The sequence below is a fragment of the Cygnus olor genome, chromosome Z, assembly GCF_009769625.2.
Source record: "Cygnus olor isolate bCygOlo1 chromosome Z, bCygOlo1.pri.v2, whole genome shotgun sequence".
NCBI lineage: Eukaryota > Metazoa > Chordata > Aves > Anseriformes > Anatidae > Cygnus > Cygnus olor.
Window position 1 is genome coordinate 42962550 of NC_049198.1, and position 19516 is coordinate 42982065.

Genomic DNA, 19516 nt, shown 5'->3' on the forward strand with positions numbered 1-19516 from the left:
TGCTACTAAAACTCAGAAATGAATATGTATAGGCTGGATTTTCATGGATATTCATTTTAGATTGCATCTTAACTTTCATTTGAACAGCTAGCTACACAGGATGTCCAGATGCACGGAATTTCAAAAGTTCCCTGCTTCTGAGACAGTTTATGTAACTTCCCTTAATTCTAAAACCCTTATTATACCATGAGGTTTTCGTTTGTAATGATTAGAAAAGTAAATGACAAAACACAACCAGTCTACCAAATGTATTTGGAGTTCTTCCCTGTGACCACAACTTTTATCTCTTAATAACTGGCAGAAGTGAAACACCGCAGTTGTGAATCTTCAACCAGTTTTTTGATTCAGTTCACTGAACAGCATGTGTGCGTTACTGTTGTAAACAGGAACGGGGCAAGAACAGTAATATAATTCCTTTTGGCAGCAGAAGCTTATGCTGGAATAAATATGTCATGGGGATAGTACTCTCCAAAGCAAGTTCCAAAGAACAGAAAAAGAAGTTGGTCTTAATTTTATACATCCCTTTCATTTTCTGTACTGGTTCTTGCTAAAACTCCTCTGACCCACAACATTTGTTTGACTACTTTTTTTCTGATCAATTCAGACAGAACTTGTAGAAAAGAGTGTATTAAATAAACATCTTTGCAGGAGTGCGTGACAACTACCTGCTTATCATTTTCCTCTGTAAGCACTAAGTAACTTTAAAAAATTACAAAGAGAAGGAATACTTCTAGTATTATTTGTTAGTTACTGTAGTGACAATCCAGTTATACACTAATGAACAGATAAAGTACTAAAGGCAGGCTAAAGATCATGTAGCAAAATCAGTGCCACAGACTGGGCAAACTCCTCCATGTGAGCTACAGTAAAAAGGCATAAAGATAAAGGAAAGATTGGATCAAAGACGTCAAGTAAGTGGAAATGTGAAAAGGAAAATTTCTAGCAACTGTTTGCTACTTGACAGAGAACAAGCGTTTTTGAGGGGACCTCGAGAGGTGAGCTATGCCATGCCTGTGCTTCACAGCAGGATGAAACGAACTTTGTCTATGCCCAGTGGTGCTCACCTAACCAGTTTGTAAAGGTCTTCAAGTAGAGACTGCATGAGTTGCCCTGACAATATCTCCTAAATTATAGGCCCACTGCTTTTTGTTCTATCAGAAAAATACCAACCAGATTCATAGAATCATAGATGTTGGAAAAGACCTCCAAGATCCTCTGGTCCAACCTATGCACTAAACCATGCCCCTGAGCATCACACCCAACCTTTTCTTGAACACCCCCAGAGATGGTGACTCCACCACCTCCCTGGGCAACCCATTCCAACGCCTGACTGCTCTTTCTGAGAAGAAATGTCTCCTCATTTCCAACCTGAACCTCCCCTGGCCCAACTTGAGGCCATTCCCTCTAGTCTTATCACTGGTTATCTGTGAGAAGAGGCTGACTCCCAGCTCCCCACACCTTCCTTTCAGGTAGCTGCAGAGAGCAATGAGGTCTGCCCTGAGCCTCTTCTTCTCCAGACTAAACAACCCCATTTCCCCCAGCCGCTCCTCACAGGACTTGTGCTCCAGGCCCCTCACCAGCTTCGTAGCCCTTCTCTGGACATGCTCCAGGGCCTCAATGTCCTTCTTGTAGTGAGGGGCCCAAAACTGAACACAGTACTCGAGGTGCAGCCTCACCAGAGCAGAGTACAGGGGGACAATCACCTCCCTCGTCCTGCTGGCTGCACTATTCCTGATACAAGCCAGGATGCCGTTGGCCTTCTTGGCCACCTGGGCACACTGCCGGCTCATGTTCAGGTGAGCATCGACCGATACCCCCAGATCCTTTTCCTCTGCACAGCTTTCCAGCCACTCTGCCCCAAGCCTGTAGCGCTGCATGGGGTTGTTGTAGCCAAATGCAGGACCCAGCACTTAGCCATGTTGAACCTCATCCCACTGGCCTCTGCCCATCGACCCATCCTGTCCAGGTCCCTCTGCAGGGCCTTCCTAACCTCCGGCAGATTGACACTTCCCCCCCAGCTTGGTGTCATCTGCAAACTTACTGAGGGTGCATTCAATTCCCTCATCCAAGTCATCAATAAAGAGATTACTACAATCTTTTTAATGCCTTTCTAGATAGCTGAAAACAGTTATCTTTTCCATCTGTCTGCCTGCCCTCCTGCTCCCTCCTCCCCCCCCCCACGCTAACTTTTCTACAGAAAGTCTGGGGACTGCTTAACCTTTGTTTAGTGTGTGTTTTCTAGGTGTCCTGACATTCCTATTGATTTTCTTTGGGCTGTTTCTATTTCATTCATGCAAATGGGGTGCCAAACCTAGAGACAGTACTGCAACGGAGTTTACTTTCAAGAAAAGGAGGGCTTCAGACTGCAATTGACTTCATGCCTCACAACACCTTGACATTGACTACTCTTTTCCATCTTCCTATTCGTTATGATTCTTATCCAAAAAAATGCTACTTAACAGCTTTTTCTCATTCACTTGTGCAGTTGACATTTGTACTTAAGTAATGGTGCTTGGACGTATTTATTTTGTATTTAATCCTATACATGGGTCATTCCTTCAGTTCTGCAAAAGTAATTTTTTAATTCCTCCTGCTTCTCCACATTCAGATCATACCAGCTCTACAGCATATTCAAATTAATACGCATCTTGTTTTCATTCATCATCAGATTACTGTAAAAAAACATTCAACAAAAGAGAGCCCTTGTAGAGCTTTGATCAATGCTTCCTATTATTTTGAAAGCATCATTGGTATTTTCTGAGTAGTTATCTGATCATCTCTGCAACTTTCTTGTATTAATTTTATCTAGAGAATTTTCTCCTGGTTTATTTATACGACTGTCACACAATCACACAAGAGTGTTGAGAGTACTATTAGCAGTACCTACCAACTGCTTTTCCCATGACTGCAGGAACCGATCACCATTTTTAATAAATAAATTAGAAGGACTTGAAATACTTTCTTCTCAACAAATCCATGTTTACTGCTACTCATTTCTTTGCTACCCTCCACATACTTACAGTAGGTAACAATATTTGTTGCACAATGGATTCCTAAAATTAAAGTTGCATACCATTTTTAATTCAATTTTTAAGAGAGGCTTGCCCTTTCCTACTTGCCAGTAACGCACTTATTCTGAGTAAAGTCTTAGGTGTGACTGTCACATTCCAAAAATGTATTTCAGCAAGTTCCTGAAGTTTCAAGCGAACATAGTTCAATAAACACAACAAAATTGAAAATAAACTTGAGAAAGTATTCTACTCTGCTCTTTCCATCTAAGGTTGACAAGTGTACAATTAATTTCTAACAATGAAAGACACTGGGCACCAGCTCACAGTTGTTTTTTTGTCTGTTTGTTTGTTCTTTTTACAACTGATATCAAGGGAAAGAACAATTAATTCCTGGACATCTTTGCATCAACCAGCAATACATTTCCTTCTCAGGAGGAGGGCAGATCAATATTTGTTTTGACCCTTAGACTTCACCAAAATAAGAGAGATTTCTTTTTAACAGGAAGTTGTCCCCTATTAATAGCACCTCTGGTGTACTAGTCTCTCATTCTTCTCACTGCTCTGGTCCACTTACACTTCCTTCTGATACTCATGTTCAGTGCAGATGTGATGATATCGATTACTTTAACCCCGATCCAGGCCGCCCTCCTCTTCATTTCAGTATTTAGAGTTTGTACTCCCAATATTTGTATCAATTACCCCAGCTAAGTTTAATATACGCAGAGAGTTATCGTTTTTGTTCTTGATGTACCACTGTTTCTTGCTCACATCAACACCTATGCTGCATTGTTTTCAGTCTTCATTAAGATGTATGTTTATGGACCTCCTTGGTAGCACCAAAATCTTATCCTGTAGCAACTTAACTGAAAAATCCCTTATAGGCCTTGACAGGTTCAATCAAATTTTAACAGAAAACCTGCAAACAGGGATAACACACAGATGCTGCAATCTAACTCCTACCATTTAAAAACTAATTTAACAAGTCAACACAATTTATAAAACAAGTTCTGTATCATACACTGTGTCAATTCATTTATAGTGCTCCAGTACGCTTTAGTCAATTTGCAATATATGACAGAACAGAAATAATTTTTGTCTGAAGGGTGATTCCTGACATTTTACTTTTTCAGTAACACACACAAAAAGCTACTGTATAGCTATGTAAAAATAAACAAATACGTTGATTACCAGGGTTTCCTTTCTGCATCTCTGGAACGTCTTCATTTGTTAGGTCTTTCTGAAGTTGTCGTCTCACGTTTCTGTTTCCTGCACCTTCAACCTCATGAAGAGAGTCCTTTCTTGTCCTGCTATGCATGGGGATCCATGCTACAGATCTGTACTCTCTCCAGCTGTCAGAAGTACCACGGTGGTCATCAGATATCCACTTCTTTATTTGGTCTTTTTGGGTATCACTGAACTTCAATCCTTGACTGTGAGTTATGTTTTTAAGTGAATGTGGGCTACTCAAAACATTACGTGGCCCTCGCCTAGGACTATTTCCATAATGACCTGGCATTCCCCTCTTCTTTTGCGTGCTGATATCCATGTTATTGCTATGGCCATTCCCATATTCATCCATGGTTTGGCAGTCTTTCTGTAATGGACTTCCTTTTAATTCTTCTTCATACATTTCTGGTTCCTTATTTTGTTTGGCAAAAGGTGGTTTTGCAGCATCTCCCATGGTTATTGCTATTCAATTTAGTGATTCACACCTAGAAATTAAAAAGTTAAAAATAGTATTTTAAAAATAATCAACCAATAAACATAAGCGCACTGGTTATTATTTGTTATTAACAATCAAAGCCATGGTTCTGTAATACCATAAACGCAAGCAAGTCTTGGTGGAAAGCAAAATTTGTTCCAATCAAAAAAGTTCAAAATCATATAGGTTTCTGCTCTTAACATGTTTAAAACCAGTGGGTGGTTGTCTCTCACCACAGGGACAGCCCATGACTTTTTTGCATAGGAAGCTCTAGATGCCTTTCGGACAGATAAACACTTTTCAGAGTCCACACCAGACTCATCTCAGTACAGCAACACTTTGAAAGAACCACCGAAAAGGCTTTGCCATGTATAGAATATATGTAGAAGGCAATAAAGAGGATGCCCCAACAGCCAGTTTACATCAACAAATATTCCCCTTCCCCTGTTGTCGACACTATTCGCCTTGTTAAGGACGAAAATTGTAATCAGAGGTGTTGCTTAACTCCTGCAATCTGCCTGTGAGGCAAAGATCACATGATGATTAAAAGCCAATCCTGCACTGCCCAATGCACTTTGCACTTTTTAGCTAGTTGGCCATTCAGAGATTTCATGTTATTGGGTACTAAGTATACTTATTTCATAGTAATGTAGTATTATCTAAAAAAATAACCTGTGTTACCAACTAGCTCTTCAGACTTGGTCATGTCTGCGTTCTTACTGTAAAATACTTACAGAGGGCTGCAACTCAAGCTGCAAGGTAGTTTAAACCTGCATGGACTGTGAAAGCCGGCACTACCTGGAAGAGATCAGTCAAACACACGAAGCAGTGCTTACAACTACACTGAATACTGGGTTGTTTAACTACTGCCACATAGAACCAAATAAGAAAAAATTTCGAAAAAAGATGTATGAGCTTAAGCTGCAGAGAAAGCTAGAAAGAAGCACTTAAGTAGGAAATATACTTCTGTTGTCTGTAATATGGAAGTATAGTGCTTGATGGTCTTGATTTTTTTTTAATTCTGCAGGCCCCAAAGGCACCCTCAGGCACATCAGTGTCTGCTTTCTACAGGCTTGAAGCTTTTAGAGTTTATATGGCTTGTACGCAGCAGAACTTTGCTCTCACACGTGTTGACAAAATAAGCTGTACACCTGTCCTAAGGGGTCTGAACTCACAGTCTGCTGTGCGTTATCAGGGAGATGCAGCCATTCTAGCCAAGAGCAAAAACGAAAAAAAAAAAAAAAAAAACCACCACAAAGCCCAGCTCGCACAAAGCGAACTCGCTACCTATTTCACGAAAGACACGTCCGCCGAACCTGTGCTTCGGTGACCTACAAACAGCTCACCCCGGAGTCATCCCGAGGAACAAACCCACGCCCAGGCAGCAGGCCGGCGACGAGGCACGCCCGGCGCTGCCAGGAGCCGCGTCCCTCCAGACCCGGCGCGTCCCCGAGGGGGGCAGCGGGGAGGAAGGCGGCCGGGCAGGTTACCGGCGAGGGGTCACCACCACCACCACCTCCACCTCCACCACCTCCTCCTCCTCCTCCTCCTCCTTCTCCCTCGGCCCCCGGCACCGGCAGCAGCCAGGGGCGCGGGGCGCAGCCGGCCCGACCCGGAGGACGGAGCGGCTCAACGGCCGCAACCCGGCAGCCCGCGGCGGAGGGGCCCCGTCCCGTTCCGTTCCGTTCCGTCCCCTGTCAGCGCCCACGGAGAGAAGCGAAGCGCACTCACCCGCCGCCGGCCAGCCCGTCCCCTATCGCCGCCCCGCCATTACGTCGCGGCGGAAGAGCCGGCGGTCCCTCACCGCCGCCGTCCGCGCGGCCCTTCCGGCAGCACGGCCCCGCCTCCCGCCCGCACGGGCACGGGGCCGGTGGCGGTGCCGGTCCCGCCGCCGGGGAGCGCTGCTCGCGGCCGTGCCGGGGCGGGGCGGGGCGGGCTGTCCGCCATTACGGGGCCCGGCCGCCTGTCACCGCCCTGAGGGGAGTGGGGGGGGAGTCACGGTGCGGTGGTGGCTGCGCAGGGCTTGGTGTGGGGAGCAGGAGTGGCATCGCCCAGCTCGTGTGAGCGCCCTGTTTGCACGGTGGTTGTTCCTCTTTGGTTTATATGTGTACAAGCTGGTACCCGTGGAAGCTGGGCTGCATCGATTTTAAACGACACGCTTACTAAATGCACGAGAGCTTCATTTGTAGGTTAAATTTAAATGTAACCCGCACATCTCTCCAAAACATCTAGCAACGCAAACACTCCAGCACGCTCCTCTGCGGCTGTGACTAGAGCAGCTTGCTACCAGCTGCAGCACGGGGATAGTGGCTTTCAAATGTAGGTCACCAAACAGGCTCCAGATTGCAAACACACTGTGTCACAGCCCGCCTTGCCAGCTGGGAGTCCAGCTAATCTCAAAAGATTGTTTTTGGTGTGCTTTGGTCATTTTCCTGGTAATAGAAGAGTAAATGCGTTGGCATGAACAATCACGGTGGCTATTGAAGAACAGCCACTGTGTACAGTGCTGTTCACACATGTAGCGGGGGCATTTCCACACCACTGGGAACCAAATCCAATCCAATATAATCTATATGCCTCATCAGACTAGCCACCCCTGTAAAAATATCTGACATGCAAAACAAATTACTAATGAAAAATAAAAACAAATTACAGGAAGTGGGGAAAAAAGCTGGTATGGTGCGGCTTTCCTAGTGGTATCTGAATGGTTTACCTTAAAAAGGAGAAGAGAAATGGCAAGCAGTTCTTCTGCTTACACCTGGGATAGGTGGGGAAGAGGCCATATACCTGCTTTCCTGTGGAAGAAAAACTTGTACTTGCTTTACCACTGAATTATCCATCTCGCTGAATAAAGTGACTTGTTTGTTTTGTGCATATTGCTTGTGCTTGCTCAGACTCTTCGTCTTACTGCTTCCTGCTGTTTCTGCATACGCCCTTTATTCTCTAATAACTTAAGAGGATCTCTTCCTACTGCTGTTTTGCATCCATATTAAAGGAACAGAGATGCTCTTATCCCACCCTAGTAGTCCTCGTAATAATTCACCTTCCCGTTCCAATCCAGTTTTCCCTTGCAAAATATGTCCATACGTACACATTTTAAAGTAGTTTAATAGTAGAGTACTATCAAAATTAAGGATGGTAGCTTCCAAAAGTATGACATTATAGCCTTATAGCTGTACAGCCCAGTGCTTTGCAACCCATTTCTGGTGCCAGCTACAGAAGTTGGAAGTTATTTTTGTCTTCTACTATGGCCCCTTCAAAATAAGAAAATTCTTCCAGTGAGATACTCTCTGGAGAGGACCTAGCATACTAGCATAGCTTAAATAACAAAACCGTTGCTGTAAGCAAATGTGGCAAGTATGCCAAACACAGAAACATTTCTAAGCCTTGCCCTGCCTCCTTCCATAAAATTGTTTGTGTCTGCAATCTCAGCATATTTAATGTCATATTGACTACGGTGGGTCAAACAGTGCTTGGTCATGTGGAAGCTTGTCACTAGCGCACGCATGCAGGATTCCCTCAAATTCCTGTTTTTTTTATGAAACTCAGATTCCTGAAGTTCTTATAAAATTACCTGTTCACTCTCCCTTCCTCCTTCACCACCCTCTTATCCCCCGAGCTAGTTACGGTAGCTCTCCAAGATGTTGAATATCCTTGGGATACTCAGACCAGCATGTTCTTGTTGTTATGTCTCCTGAATGCGCTTCAGGTTTTGTTTAAGGTTAAACAACTACTTAGGAATCTCATCCGGAGATCTGTCTTGAGGCGGGATAATTGCGAGTGGCAGGGAGTGTGGGAGGATATGGGCAGGTTTCTAGGGCAGTGGGCACCTCCAGTGTTTTGGACATTCACCCCTGAACAACTGCAGAATCCTAAAAAACTGGTAGAATGCTTGAAAAAAAGGTGTCATGACTCTGGCAGTTCCAAAGTGACACAAATCACTGTGGCGTGCTGGGGTCTGGCTTGTGCCTATCGAGCTGCAATTGATGCTACTATCAACCTAGTGACAGACCCTGCGGCCGTTCCAGTCCCGGCTCCTGCAGCCACTCCAGCTCCAGCTCCCGCAGCCGTTCCAGCTCCAGCTCCCGCAGCCGTTCCGGCTCCAGCTCCCGCAGCCATTCCAGCTCCAGCTCCCGCAGCCATTCCAGCTCCAGCTCCCGCAGCCGTTCCAGCTCCAGCTCCCGCAGCCGTTCCAGCTCCAGCTCCCGCAGCTGTTCCAGCTCCCGCAGCCGTTCCAGCTCCAGCTCCCGCAGCCGTTCCAGCTCCCGCAGCTGTTCCAGCTCCAGCTCCCGCAGCCGTTCCAGCCCCTGCAGCTGCTCCAGCTCCTGCAGCCGCTCCCACTCCTGTGGCTGGGTCAGAGAAACGAACTGTAGCAGTGCAAGTTGCCCCTGCAGAGGGTACTCCAACCCCTGTGGCAGACCCTGTGGCTGGGTCGGAGAAACGAACTGTAGCAGTGCAAGTTGCCCCTGTAGAAAAGGTGAAAAAATGGTATTGAGTGGGTGTATCACATCCCCTATCATGCACCAGCCTCCGGGAAAGTTGAACGATACAATGGACTGTTAAAGACTACACTGAAAGCAATGGGTGCTGGGACATTCAAAAATTGGGAAACACATTTGGCAAAGGCCACCTGGTTAGTCAATACTAGAGGATCTGCCAACCGAGCTGGACCTGCCCAATCAAACCTGTTACGCACTGTAGAAGGGGATAAAGTTCCTGTAGTGCACGTAAGAAACATGCTGGGTAAGACAGTCTGGGCTACTCCTGCCTCAGGAAAAGGCAAGCCCATTCGTGGGATTGCTTTTGCCCAGGGACCTGGATGCACTTGGTGGGTAATGCAAAAGAATGGGGAGGTCCGGTGTGTACCTCAAGGGGACCTAATACTGGGTGAGAATAGCCCATGAGTTGAATTGTAGTATGTTAATTATCATATAACACTGTACGTCATCACTACCATGGTTGCTATATATCATAGATGAAAATGGTGATTAATTAGAAGGTATTGGAAAGAGTGTAACCTGAGCATGACATAAATGGTATGGAATAAGGGGTGGATATCTGTCCTGGTTTCAGGTAGGACGGAGTTAATTTTCCTCCTAGTAGCTGGTAGGGTGCTATGTTTTGGATTAGGATGAGAAGAGCGCTGATAACATGCTGGTGTTTTAATTGTTGTAGAGCAGTGCTTACACCAAGCCAAGGACTTTTCAGCCTCTCTCTGTCCTGCTAGCGAGCAGGCTAGGGATGCAGCAGGAGCTGGGAGGGGACAGACCCAGGACAGCTGACCCAAACTGGCCAAAGGGGTATTCCATACCATCTGACGTCATGCTGAACAATATATAGGGGTGGCTAGCCGGGGTGGGGGGCCAGCTGCTCGGTGATAGGCTGGGCATCGGTCAACGGGTGGTGAGCAATTGCATTGTGCATCACTTATTTCGTACACATTATTACTATAAATACTATTATTATTATTATTATTATTATTATTATTATTATTATTATTATTGTTATTCTTTTCCCTGTCTTAATAAACTGTCTTTATCTCAACTCACAGACTTCACTTTCCCGTTTCTCTCCCCCATCCCGGAGAGGGAGAGGGGAGGGTGAGCGAACGGCTGTGTGGTGTTTGGCTGCCAGCCGGGCTAAACCACAACATTCACAAATTCTGTTTTAGATTTCCATTAGACAGATAATTGCATGTTCAAATCCTAGCATTTTCTATGATTGCCAGACAAATAAGGATCTTCTGGTCAAACTTGGGCAAAAGAAGGAAATGCACACATGATGGAAATGGTGTAAACAGGGCCATGTGCCCTGGGAAGAGTACAGAAATGCTGTACGGATGTGCAGGGATGGGATCAAGAAAACCAAGGCACTGACAGAACTAAATTTGGCAAGGGATGCAAAGAATAATAAGAAGGGGTTCTACAGGTACATTGGCTGCAGAAGACTAGGTAGAGTGTAGCGCCTCTTGACAAATGAAGACGGAGAACAATTAATGACAGATGAGGAGAAGGCAGAGGTACTTAACTTCTTTTCTGTGGTCTTCACTGATGGTCAGGCTTCCCACATCTCTTGTTCCTGAACCTCTAGGTGGGGGTTGGGGGAGCGGAGTCCCTCCCACTGTAAGTGAAGAGCAAGTTCGGGACATCCTGATGCCACTTAACAACTACAACTCTATGGGCCCTGATGACATGCATCCCAGGGTCCTGAGGGAGTTGGCTGATGTAGTCGCCAAGCCACTCTCCATCGTATTTGAAAAATCATGGCAGTCAGGTGAAGTCCCCAGCGACTGGAAAAAGGGAAACATCACTCCCATTTTTAAAAAGGGTAGAAAGCAAGACCCAAGGAACTACAGACTGGTGAGCCTCAACTCTGTGCCAGATCCTCCTGGAGGCAGTGTTAAGGCACATGCAGGACAAGGGGGTGATCTGAGACAGCCAGCATGGCTTCACCAAGGGCAAATCATGCCTGACCAATCTGGTGGCCTTCTATGATGGAGTGACTGCATCAGTTGACAAGGGAAAACTGACTGATGTGATCTACTTGGACTTCTGTAAGGCCTTTGACACGGTCCCACATGACATCCTAACCTCTAAATTGGAAAGATATGGATTTGAAGGGTAGACCATCCAGTGGATAAGGAATTGGCTCGATGGCCACACCCAGGGAATGGTGGTCAATGGCTCTATGTCCAGGTGGATGCTGGTGATGAGCGGTGTTCCACAGGGGTCTGTCTTGGCACCAGTGCTTTTTAGTATCTTCATCAATGACATAGACAATGGGATTGAATGCACCCTCAGCAAATTTGCAGATGAGACCAAGCTGAGTGGTGCAGTTGATACCAATGAAAAAAGAGGTGCCATTCAAACCTGGACAGGCAGGAGAAGTGGGCCCACATGAACCGCATGAGGTTCAACAAGTCCAAGTGCAGGGTGCTAAACCTGGGTCGGGGCAATCCCAGATAGGAGTACAGACTGGGAGAAGAACTTGGGAGCCCTGCAGAGAAGGACTTGGGGGTTCTGGTGGATGTGAAGCTTGACATGAGCCAGCAGTGTGTGCTTGCATCCCAGAAGGCAAACTGCATCCTGGGCTGCATCAACAGAGGAGTGGCCAGCAGGGAGAGGGCGGGGATTGTGCCCCTCTGCTCTGTCCTTGCGAGGCCCTACCTGGAGTACTGCATTCATCTCTGAGGTCCCCAGGACAAGAAAGATGTGGACCTGTTCGAGCAGGTCCAGAGGAGGGCTACAAAGACGATCAGAGGGCTCTCTTGTGAAGAACGGCTGAGAGAGCTGGGGATGTTCAGCCTGGGGAAAAGAAGGCTCCAGGAGACCACATTGCGACCTTTCCATACTTAAAGGGGTCTTATAAAAAAGATGGAGAAGAACTCTTTACTTGGGTACATAATTGTCCTGGTTTCAGGTAGGACAGAGTTAATTTTCCTCCTAGTAGCTGGTAGGGTGCTATGTTTTGGATTAGGATGAGAAGAGTGCTGATAACATGCTGATGTTTTAATTGTTGCAGAGCAGTGCTTACACCAAGCCAAGGACTTTTCAGCTTCTCGCTCTGTCCTGCCAGCAAGCAGGCTAGGGGTGCAGCAGGAGCTGGGAGGGGACAGACCCAGGACAGCTGACCCAAACTGGCCAAAGGGGTATTCCATACCATCTGACGTCATGCTGAACAATATATAGGGGTGGCTAGCCGGGGTGGGGTGCCGGCTGCTCGAGGATAGGCTGGGCATCGGTCAACGGGTGGTGAGCAACTGCATTGTGCATCACTTGTTTCGTACACATTATTATTATTATTATTATTATTATTATTATTATTGTTGTTGTTGTTGTTGTTGTTGTTGTTGTTGTTGTTATTATTATTTTCCTGTCTTAATAAACTGTCTTTATCTCAACTCACAGGCTTCACTTCCCTGTTTCTCTCCCACATCCCAGAGAGGGAGTGGGGAGGGTGAGCAAACGGCTGTGTGGTGTTTGGCTGCCAGCCGGGTTAAACCACAACAATAATGATAGGACAAGGGGGAATGGTCTTAACCTAAAAGAGGATAGATTTAGACTAGATACTAGGAGGAAATTCTTCACTCAGAGGGTGGTGAGGCACTGGAACAGGTTGCCAGGAGAAGCTGTGGATGCCCCATCCTCAACCACTTCCCTGGGTAGCCCATTCCAATGCCTAACAACCCTTTTGGTAAAGAAGTTCTTCCTAATATCCAAACTAAACTATCCCAGGCACAACTTTAGTCCATTCCCCCTCGTCCTGTCACCAGACACATGGGAGAATAGACCAACCCCCACCTTGCTACAGCCTCCTTTAAAGTACCTAGAGAGCGATAAGGTCACCCCTGAGCCTCCTCTTCTCCAGGCTAAACAACCCCAGCTCCCTCAGCTGCTCCTTGTAAGACTTGTTCTCCAGACCCCTCACCAGCTTTGTTGCCTTTCTCTGGACTCGCTCGAGCACCTCCATGTCCTTCTTTTAGTGAAAGGCCCAAAGCTAAACACAGTACTTGAGGTGCGGCCTCACCAGAGCTGAGTACAGGGGGACAATCACTTCCCTAGTCCTGCTAGTCCTGCTGGCCACACTGATGTTTTAATTGTTGCAGAGCAGTGATTATACTAAGCCAAGGGCTTCTCAGCTCCCCATACCGCCCTGCCAGTGAGGAGGCTGGGGGTGCAGCAGGAGCTGGGAGGGGGACGAACCAGGATGGCTGACCCAGACTGGCCAAAGGGATGTTCCATACCATATGGCATTGTGCTGAGCAATTCATATGGGGGGGCTGGCTGGGGTGGGGGAACCGCTGCTTGGGACTGGGCTGGACATTGGTCAGCGGGTGGTGAGCAATTGCATTGTACAACATTTGTTTTGTACATGTTATTATCATTATTACTATTATTCTTTCTTTTCTGTCCTAATAAACTGTTTTTATCTCAACCCACAAGCTTTTACTTTTTCCAATTCTCTCTTCCGTCCCACTGTGGGGGGAGGGTAAGCGAACGGCTGTGTGTTGCTTAGCTGCTGGCTGGGTTAAACCACAAAAAATGGGAAAGAGAATTAGTAGAGCTTGTTAAATTTACCTGGAGAAAATGAAAAATACTAAAAGAGTATATCTCACTAAATCAAACAAGATGAGCCAGATACATATAAACGGTAAAAATGAACAAAAAGAACAAGTCAGACTGTTGGGTGTCATGGAAACATGTCTTATTTTTGAAGACATTTAATCTCTGGAGTTTCCTTAGCACTGATCTTGAATCTGCCACAGGCTTTTTGCTTCAGCTTAAGCCACTCATTACATTCCCAGTGTCTTCATAACTGCATATACTTAGCTCAGTGTTGTGGTTTAACCCAGCAGGCAGCTAAGCACCATGTAGCCAGCCGTTCATTCACTGTACCCTCCTAGTGAGATAGGGGAGAGAATTGAAAAGAAAGTGCAAGAAGTCATAGGTTGAGGTAGGGACAGTATAATAAGAAGGCAAGGAAAACAAACAAACAAAGAAACAAAACAGAAAGAAAAAAAAATAAGGAAAAAAAAAATTAAAGCAATGTAGAATACAATTGCTCACTACTAGCGGAGTGATGCCCAGCCAGTCCTCAAGTAACAGCCACCCCTCCTGGCCAGCCCACCCTAGTCTTTTTTCGTTCAGCGTGGTGCCACATGGTATGGGACATCCCTTTGGTCAGCCTGGGCCAGCTGTGCTGGCTGTGTTCTCTCCCAGCTCCTGGTGCACCCCCGGCCTCCTCGCTGGCAGGGCAGGACAAAAAGCAGAGGAGATCTTGCTCTGTGCAAGCACTGCTCTGCATCAACTAAAATATCATGAGTTAGCACCACTATTTTCATTCTAAATCCAAAACACAACACCATACCAGCTGCTATGAAGAAAATTAACTCTATCCCAGCCTAAGCTAGGATACCCAGGCAAGTACATTTTTGAGTTGTAATTGTGAATCAGATACTATTTTCTATTAGGAAAGCTTGCCCAGTGTTGTGGTTTAGCCTGGCTGGCAGCTAAACACCACACAGCCGTTCGCTCACCCTCCCGCCTCCCTCTCTGGGATGGGCGAGAGAAATGGGAAAGTGAAGCCTGTGAGTTGAGATAAAGACAGTTTATTAAGACAGGAAAATAATAATAACAACAACAACAATAATAATAATAATAGTACTAATAATAATGTGTATGAAACAAGTGATGCACAATGAAATTGCTCACCACCGTTGACCGAAGCCCAGCCTATCCTCGAGCAGCCAGCCCCCCCCACCCCAGCTAGCCACCCCTATATATTGTTCAGCATGACGTCAGATGGTATGGAATACCCCTTTGGCCAGTTTGGGTCAGCTGTCCTGGGTCTGTCCCCTCCCAGCTCCTGCTGCACCCCTAGCCTGCTTGCTGGCAGGACAGAGCGAGAAGCTGAAAAGTCCTTGGCTTGGTGTAAGCACTGCTCTGCAACAATTAAAACATCAGCATGTTATCTGCGCTCTTCTCATCCTAATCCAAAACATAGCACCCTGCCAGCTACTAGGAGGAAAATTAACTCTGTCCTAACTGAAACCAGGACACCCAGCGAGGGAAAAAAATCTTACTCTGTTTTTGTAAGCTAAACTGAAACAATTCAGGGTCAGAAATCTGCCATACTGGTGCTAATGGAGATGGAGTTGCCCAGGAATAGGAGTGGCAGGAAGCAGAGGTGGAGTGCCTGTTTTGACTGTGACTCAGCCATCTCTTGGAGCCTCACCCTTCATCTGTTGTCTTTGTCACCCTACATCTCACTGTTGCAACACTCTCCAGCTTGAAAAGCTACTAAGAAGTATTGAAAATGTTGCTACTTGTCTATATGAATGGAAGACTGCACCACTTCCAAATAAGTCAGAGACCTGTCTGCCAGATATTTTACAGTAAGATTTTCCTGAAGACACTGGAGCCATCTGATTTATACCAGTAAAAACAGCTTGGCCCAAAGTTCTGGATGTTCATTACTTTTCAGAATTATTTCATTTTGATTGAGATGTTCAAATTCAGATTTATCTCTGGAGAGATGAAATAATGAAAATCTCCAGGTGTTAAAAATGAAGTGATTTAGAATTGGCCAGAGAGGGTATAAGGTATAAGGTATAAGGTATGAGGTATAAGGTATAAGGCAGAGATGGTCTTGTATCAATTATACCTTTACAGCTGGGAGCCTGCTAGGAAAATGCATGCAAACCCTACCACACTGTAAGGTGCACCTTGAAGTGGATGGAGAGTGGGACAAAATCCCAAACGTCTTAGAAGGTCAAAACAACAACAAAACAACACTCCCAAAAACAAACAAACAAACACCAAACCCCAAACCAAACCAACCAACCAACCAAACAAAAAAACCACTGCTCACTGCTGGCCACAAAAACCATAAATTACGGCTTGATTTGTATTCACTAGATGGCAGCAGATTCAAAAGAATTGCTGAAAAACTATAGCTCAAATAAACTGCCTATGAAAACAAGGTTTAACGACATGCCTATGCAGTGAAATAAAAGTGCAATAACAAAATGTGATTACAAATTTATCCAGTCTGGTTAGAGACAGCATGGGGGGAGAAAGGCAGCACAGGCTTCAGCTTGGTCTGGCAAGTAGAGACTTCTGCCACAGTTTCCATACAACTTGTGCTTTGCCTGTTCTCCCAGGCTGGTGTTCCTGCCAGCCCTTTTGCCATTCCCCAGGCTCACGAGATTAAAGCCAGTGGGTTTGTGCCTTCCTGTGCCACCTCCAATCTTTTCTGTGTCAACAGTATCTAAGAGAATATTTAGAATAGACCCCCACTCACTGAAAGACTTTCTTATTCTAGTTCACTTTCACCTGAATGCTTTCTTTGCTCTGAAACACAGAGGCTGTAAAAGAGAGGCAAGCAGAATGTGTTTAGTTACTTTCAGCATTATCTTAAAAATCTCTAGATGACCACCATACATGATCATCTCTTGAGAATGGGCTCAGTAGGGCTCAGACATCCAACATGCCTATACCTCTTCTAAAACTGGTAACTTGAGAAATAAAGGAAAAAGAATCATAAATGGGAAGAGAAGCCATTTCCACTGGCACAGATGGTTAGAAGAAGGTGTCTGTCCACGGACTCAGATTTGTAAACATCACAGTTTATAGGTCCTGAAGATTTGTCAGTAACACTGTCAGGGAATCACAGGATGACAGAATGACTAAGGTTGGAAGGGACCTCATGAGATCCCCTTGTCAATGCCCCTCTCTCAAGCAGGGTATCCTAAAGCAAGTTACATAGGACTATGTCCAGTTGGGTTTTGAATATCTCCAAGGATAGAGATGCTGCAGCCTCTTTGGGCAACCTGTACCAGTTTGACCACCTTCATGGTAAATCTGTGTTTTCTCATGATCAGATGGCATTTAATATGTTTTAATTTGTGCCTACTTCCTCTTGTCCTGTCAGTGAGCACCACTGAGAAGAGCCTGCCTCCCTCATCTTTGTGCCCTCCCATCACATATTTATACACACTGGTAAGATCCCCTACTGAGCTTTCACTTCTCCAGGCTGAACAGTCACAGCTCTCTCAGCCTCCCCTGGTGGGAAAGAGGCTGCAGTCTGTAAATCATCTTCACGTTCCTTCATACGAGTTGCTCCAGTATGTCCATGTCTCTTGTACTGGGGAGCTCAGAACAAGGCCCCGCTCTCCAGGTGTGTCTCACCAGTGCTGAGCAGAGGTGAGGGATCTCCTCCATCAACCTGCTGGCAATGCATGTTCCAGGAAGCCTTCTTTGGCAGGAGGGCACATTGCAAGCTCATTGTCAATTTGTCGTCCATGGGTACCACACATCAGTTTCTCTGCATAGCTGCTTCTCAGCCCCTTCAGCCTCCAGCATGTACTGCTACATGGGGTTGTTCCTCCACAGGTTCAGGACTTTCCCTTTGTTGACCTTCACAAGGTTCCTCTAGGCCTCATCCAGCCTGTCCATATCCCTCTGGATGACACCACAGTAACTGCTGTATCAGCCTTTCCTCCCAGTTTTGTATTTTCTGCAGGCTTGATGAGGATGCATCCAAGTTACCTGTGAAGATGTTAAATAGTATTGGCCCCAGTGTCAAACCTTAGGGCACACCACTAGGAAACAGCCTCCAACCAGACTTTGTGCCACCTAGAGCTAAAAGTTAAGAGACAGCTAAACAGGTAAATCCTCCTAGCAGAATCTTACATGGCAAACCTGCAGTGCCGTGTAAGTTGCAAAACAGTTTGTGTGCTGGCACAGCATGCAGTCATTCCCAGCATGAACTATATGACAGTGGCAAGAGGATTTTTTAATCTGCAGAACTGTATCTACAATGAGGCTTTTGCTAGCATGTGTGTCAATGAAAGGTGTGATTTTTCCATGGCACTGTGAAGCGTAAACCAGGCTTAGTGTGTGAAGGGATAATGAAGCCTGGCTGTGACGCTATTTCATGGCAGACATTCCAGGATATGTGCTCACCCCATAAAGCAGACGTCTCCTACTCTCAGAGCAACCAGGGGATTTTGACAAGATTGCTGATGTTACGGAAAATATTAAGCAATAATCCCTTCCATCAACCTAATTCCCAGTTCCTCAGCTAGCTAAAAATGTTGCAACTGTTTTATTACAGTGGATAGTTTTACAACCCCCACATGTTTTTTCATTCCCAGGTTAACTGATTTTCTGAACATTATCATAAATTAGAAGTACAGAACTTGACAAGTTGTTCATTGTGAGAATTTCTTGTTGTAAGAAGTATATAAATAGTATCGACTTTACTGATTTACTGCTTATAAGAAATATTACTTTGTAAAAAGAAATGAAATGTTTTCATTAAATACAGCCTATGTACACACAGCTAAACATACATATCTGTGCGTATGTGACTGTATAAATATGAAGGACTGGATACTCAGTTAATAGGAACTGATATATTTTTGATGACTTCAGAAACAGAAAATAATCACAATGCAGAAAACAGCGTGGACCAAAGATCCTCTTACATCAAGATTTTCTCAAGTTGGGTGTCTATAACAACTAAGCTGTAGAATTCAAAGTTGTACACTGAATGCAGCCAGAGGTACTGGTCTTCCTCAGAATCAGCTCCTCTTCTATTCGTATTCAGTTGTGTGCTTGATACCTCTAAAAATCAGACTAGTTATGGAAGATCCATCATTACGCATTTAAATTGAAAATGTTTGATTATGTTTTAAAATAAACTCTTGCTATTGGCTGTGCTTTTGTACCACAGGTTGTTATAAGTGAGGTGCTACAGGCAGATGAAGAGGAATTACGTTGTGTATTATTGTTCATTTTTTTCATCACTTCCCAGGTGCTTCCTCCAAACAACACCTCTGGAGCATTAACAATCCACATCTACACAACAGGACATGACTCAGAAAATCATTCAATTCCCAAACAGTATGTCCTGTGTCAACACAGTGCCGGAGTAGATGAACAGAGCTGTGTTGGAAATGGTCTCCACAGGCTTGTGTGAAGACCTGCATTTTGGCCTATGGCACCAGCCCCTGCAGTATGACAGTGAAGGTCCACCGTGTCCCTGCAGCTGCAGTTTCTTTCTTCAGCAGCTCACAATAAAAAGGGAAGCATGGGCTTTCTGCTGGAAGTGTCTTCGAAGCCAGAAGCCTAATGATCTGCTTGTTCCTTATGGGCATGTGTAGGGTTTTCATGTGCCTTGAAATGCATTTTGAACAAATGCTGTTCCTCTGCCAAGGCTGTTGGATCTAAGCAAATTGATATCCAAAGTCCTGAGAAACTCCCCAGGAAATGTTTCAGTCTAGAAAAGAGGACATAGC

The 19516-nt window shown here is 45.4% G+C and overlaps 1 protein-coding gene across 6 annotated transcripts in view; it reads right to left on the bottom strand.

The window, feature by feature from the left end:
- Window positions 1-6635, bottom strand: part of TUT7 (terminal uridylyl transferase 7) — a 35707-nt gene extending 29072 nt beyond the window's left edge. For 2 of the 6 annotated variants that reach the window (XM_040540836.1, XM_040540833.1), the window contains exons 1-2: window positions 6445-6628; window positions 4200-4723 (exon numbers count right to left, since the gene is read on the bottom strand). In XM_040540836.1, the coding sequence (XP_040396770.1) occupies window positions 4200-4692 (493 nt within the window). In that variant the 5' untranslated portion in view covers window positions 4693-4723; window positions 6445-6628. Of the gene's footprint in view, window positions 1-4199; window positions 4724-6000; window positions 6135-6444 lie in introns of those variants that run through there. The other 4 variants (XM_040540835.1, XM_040540839.1, XM_040540837.1 and 1 more) reach the window with 4 other exon arrangements.
- Window positions 6636-19516: the final 12881 nt, after the last annotated feature.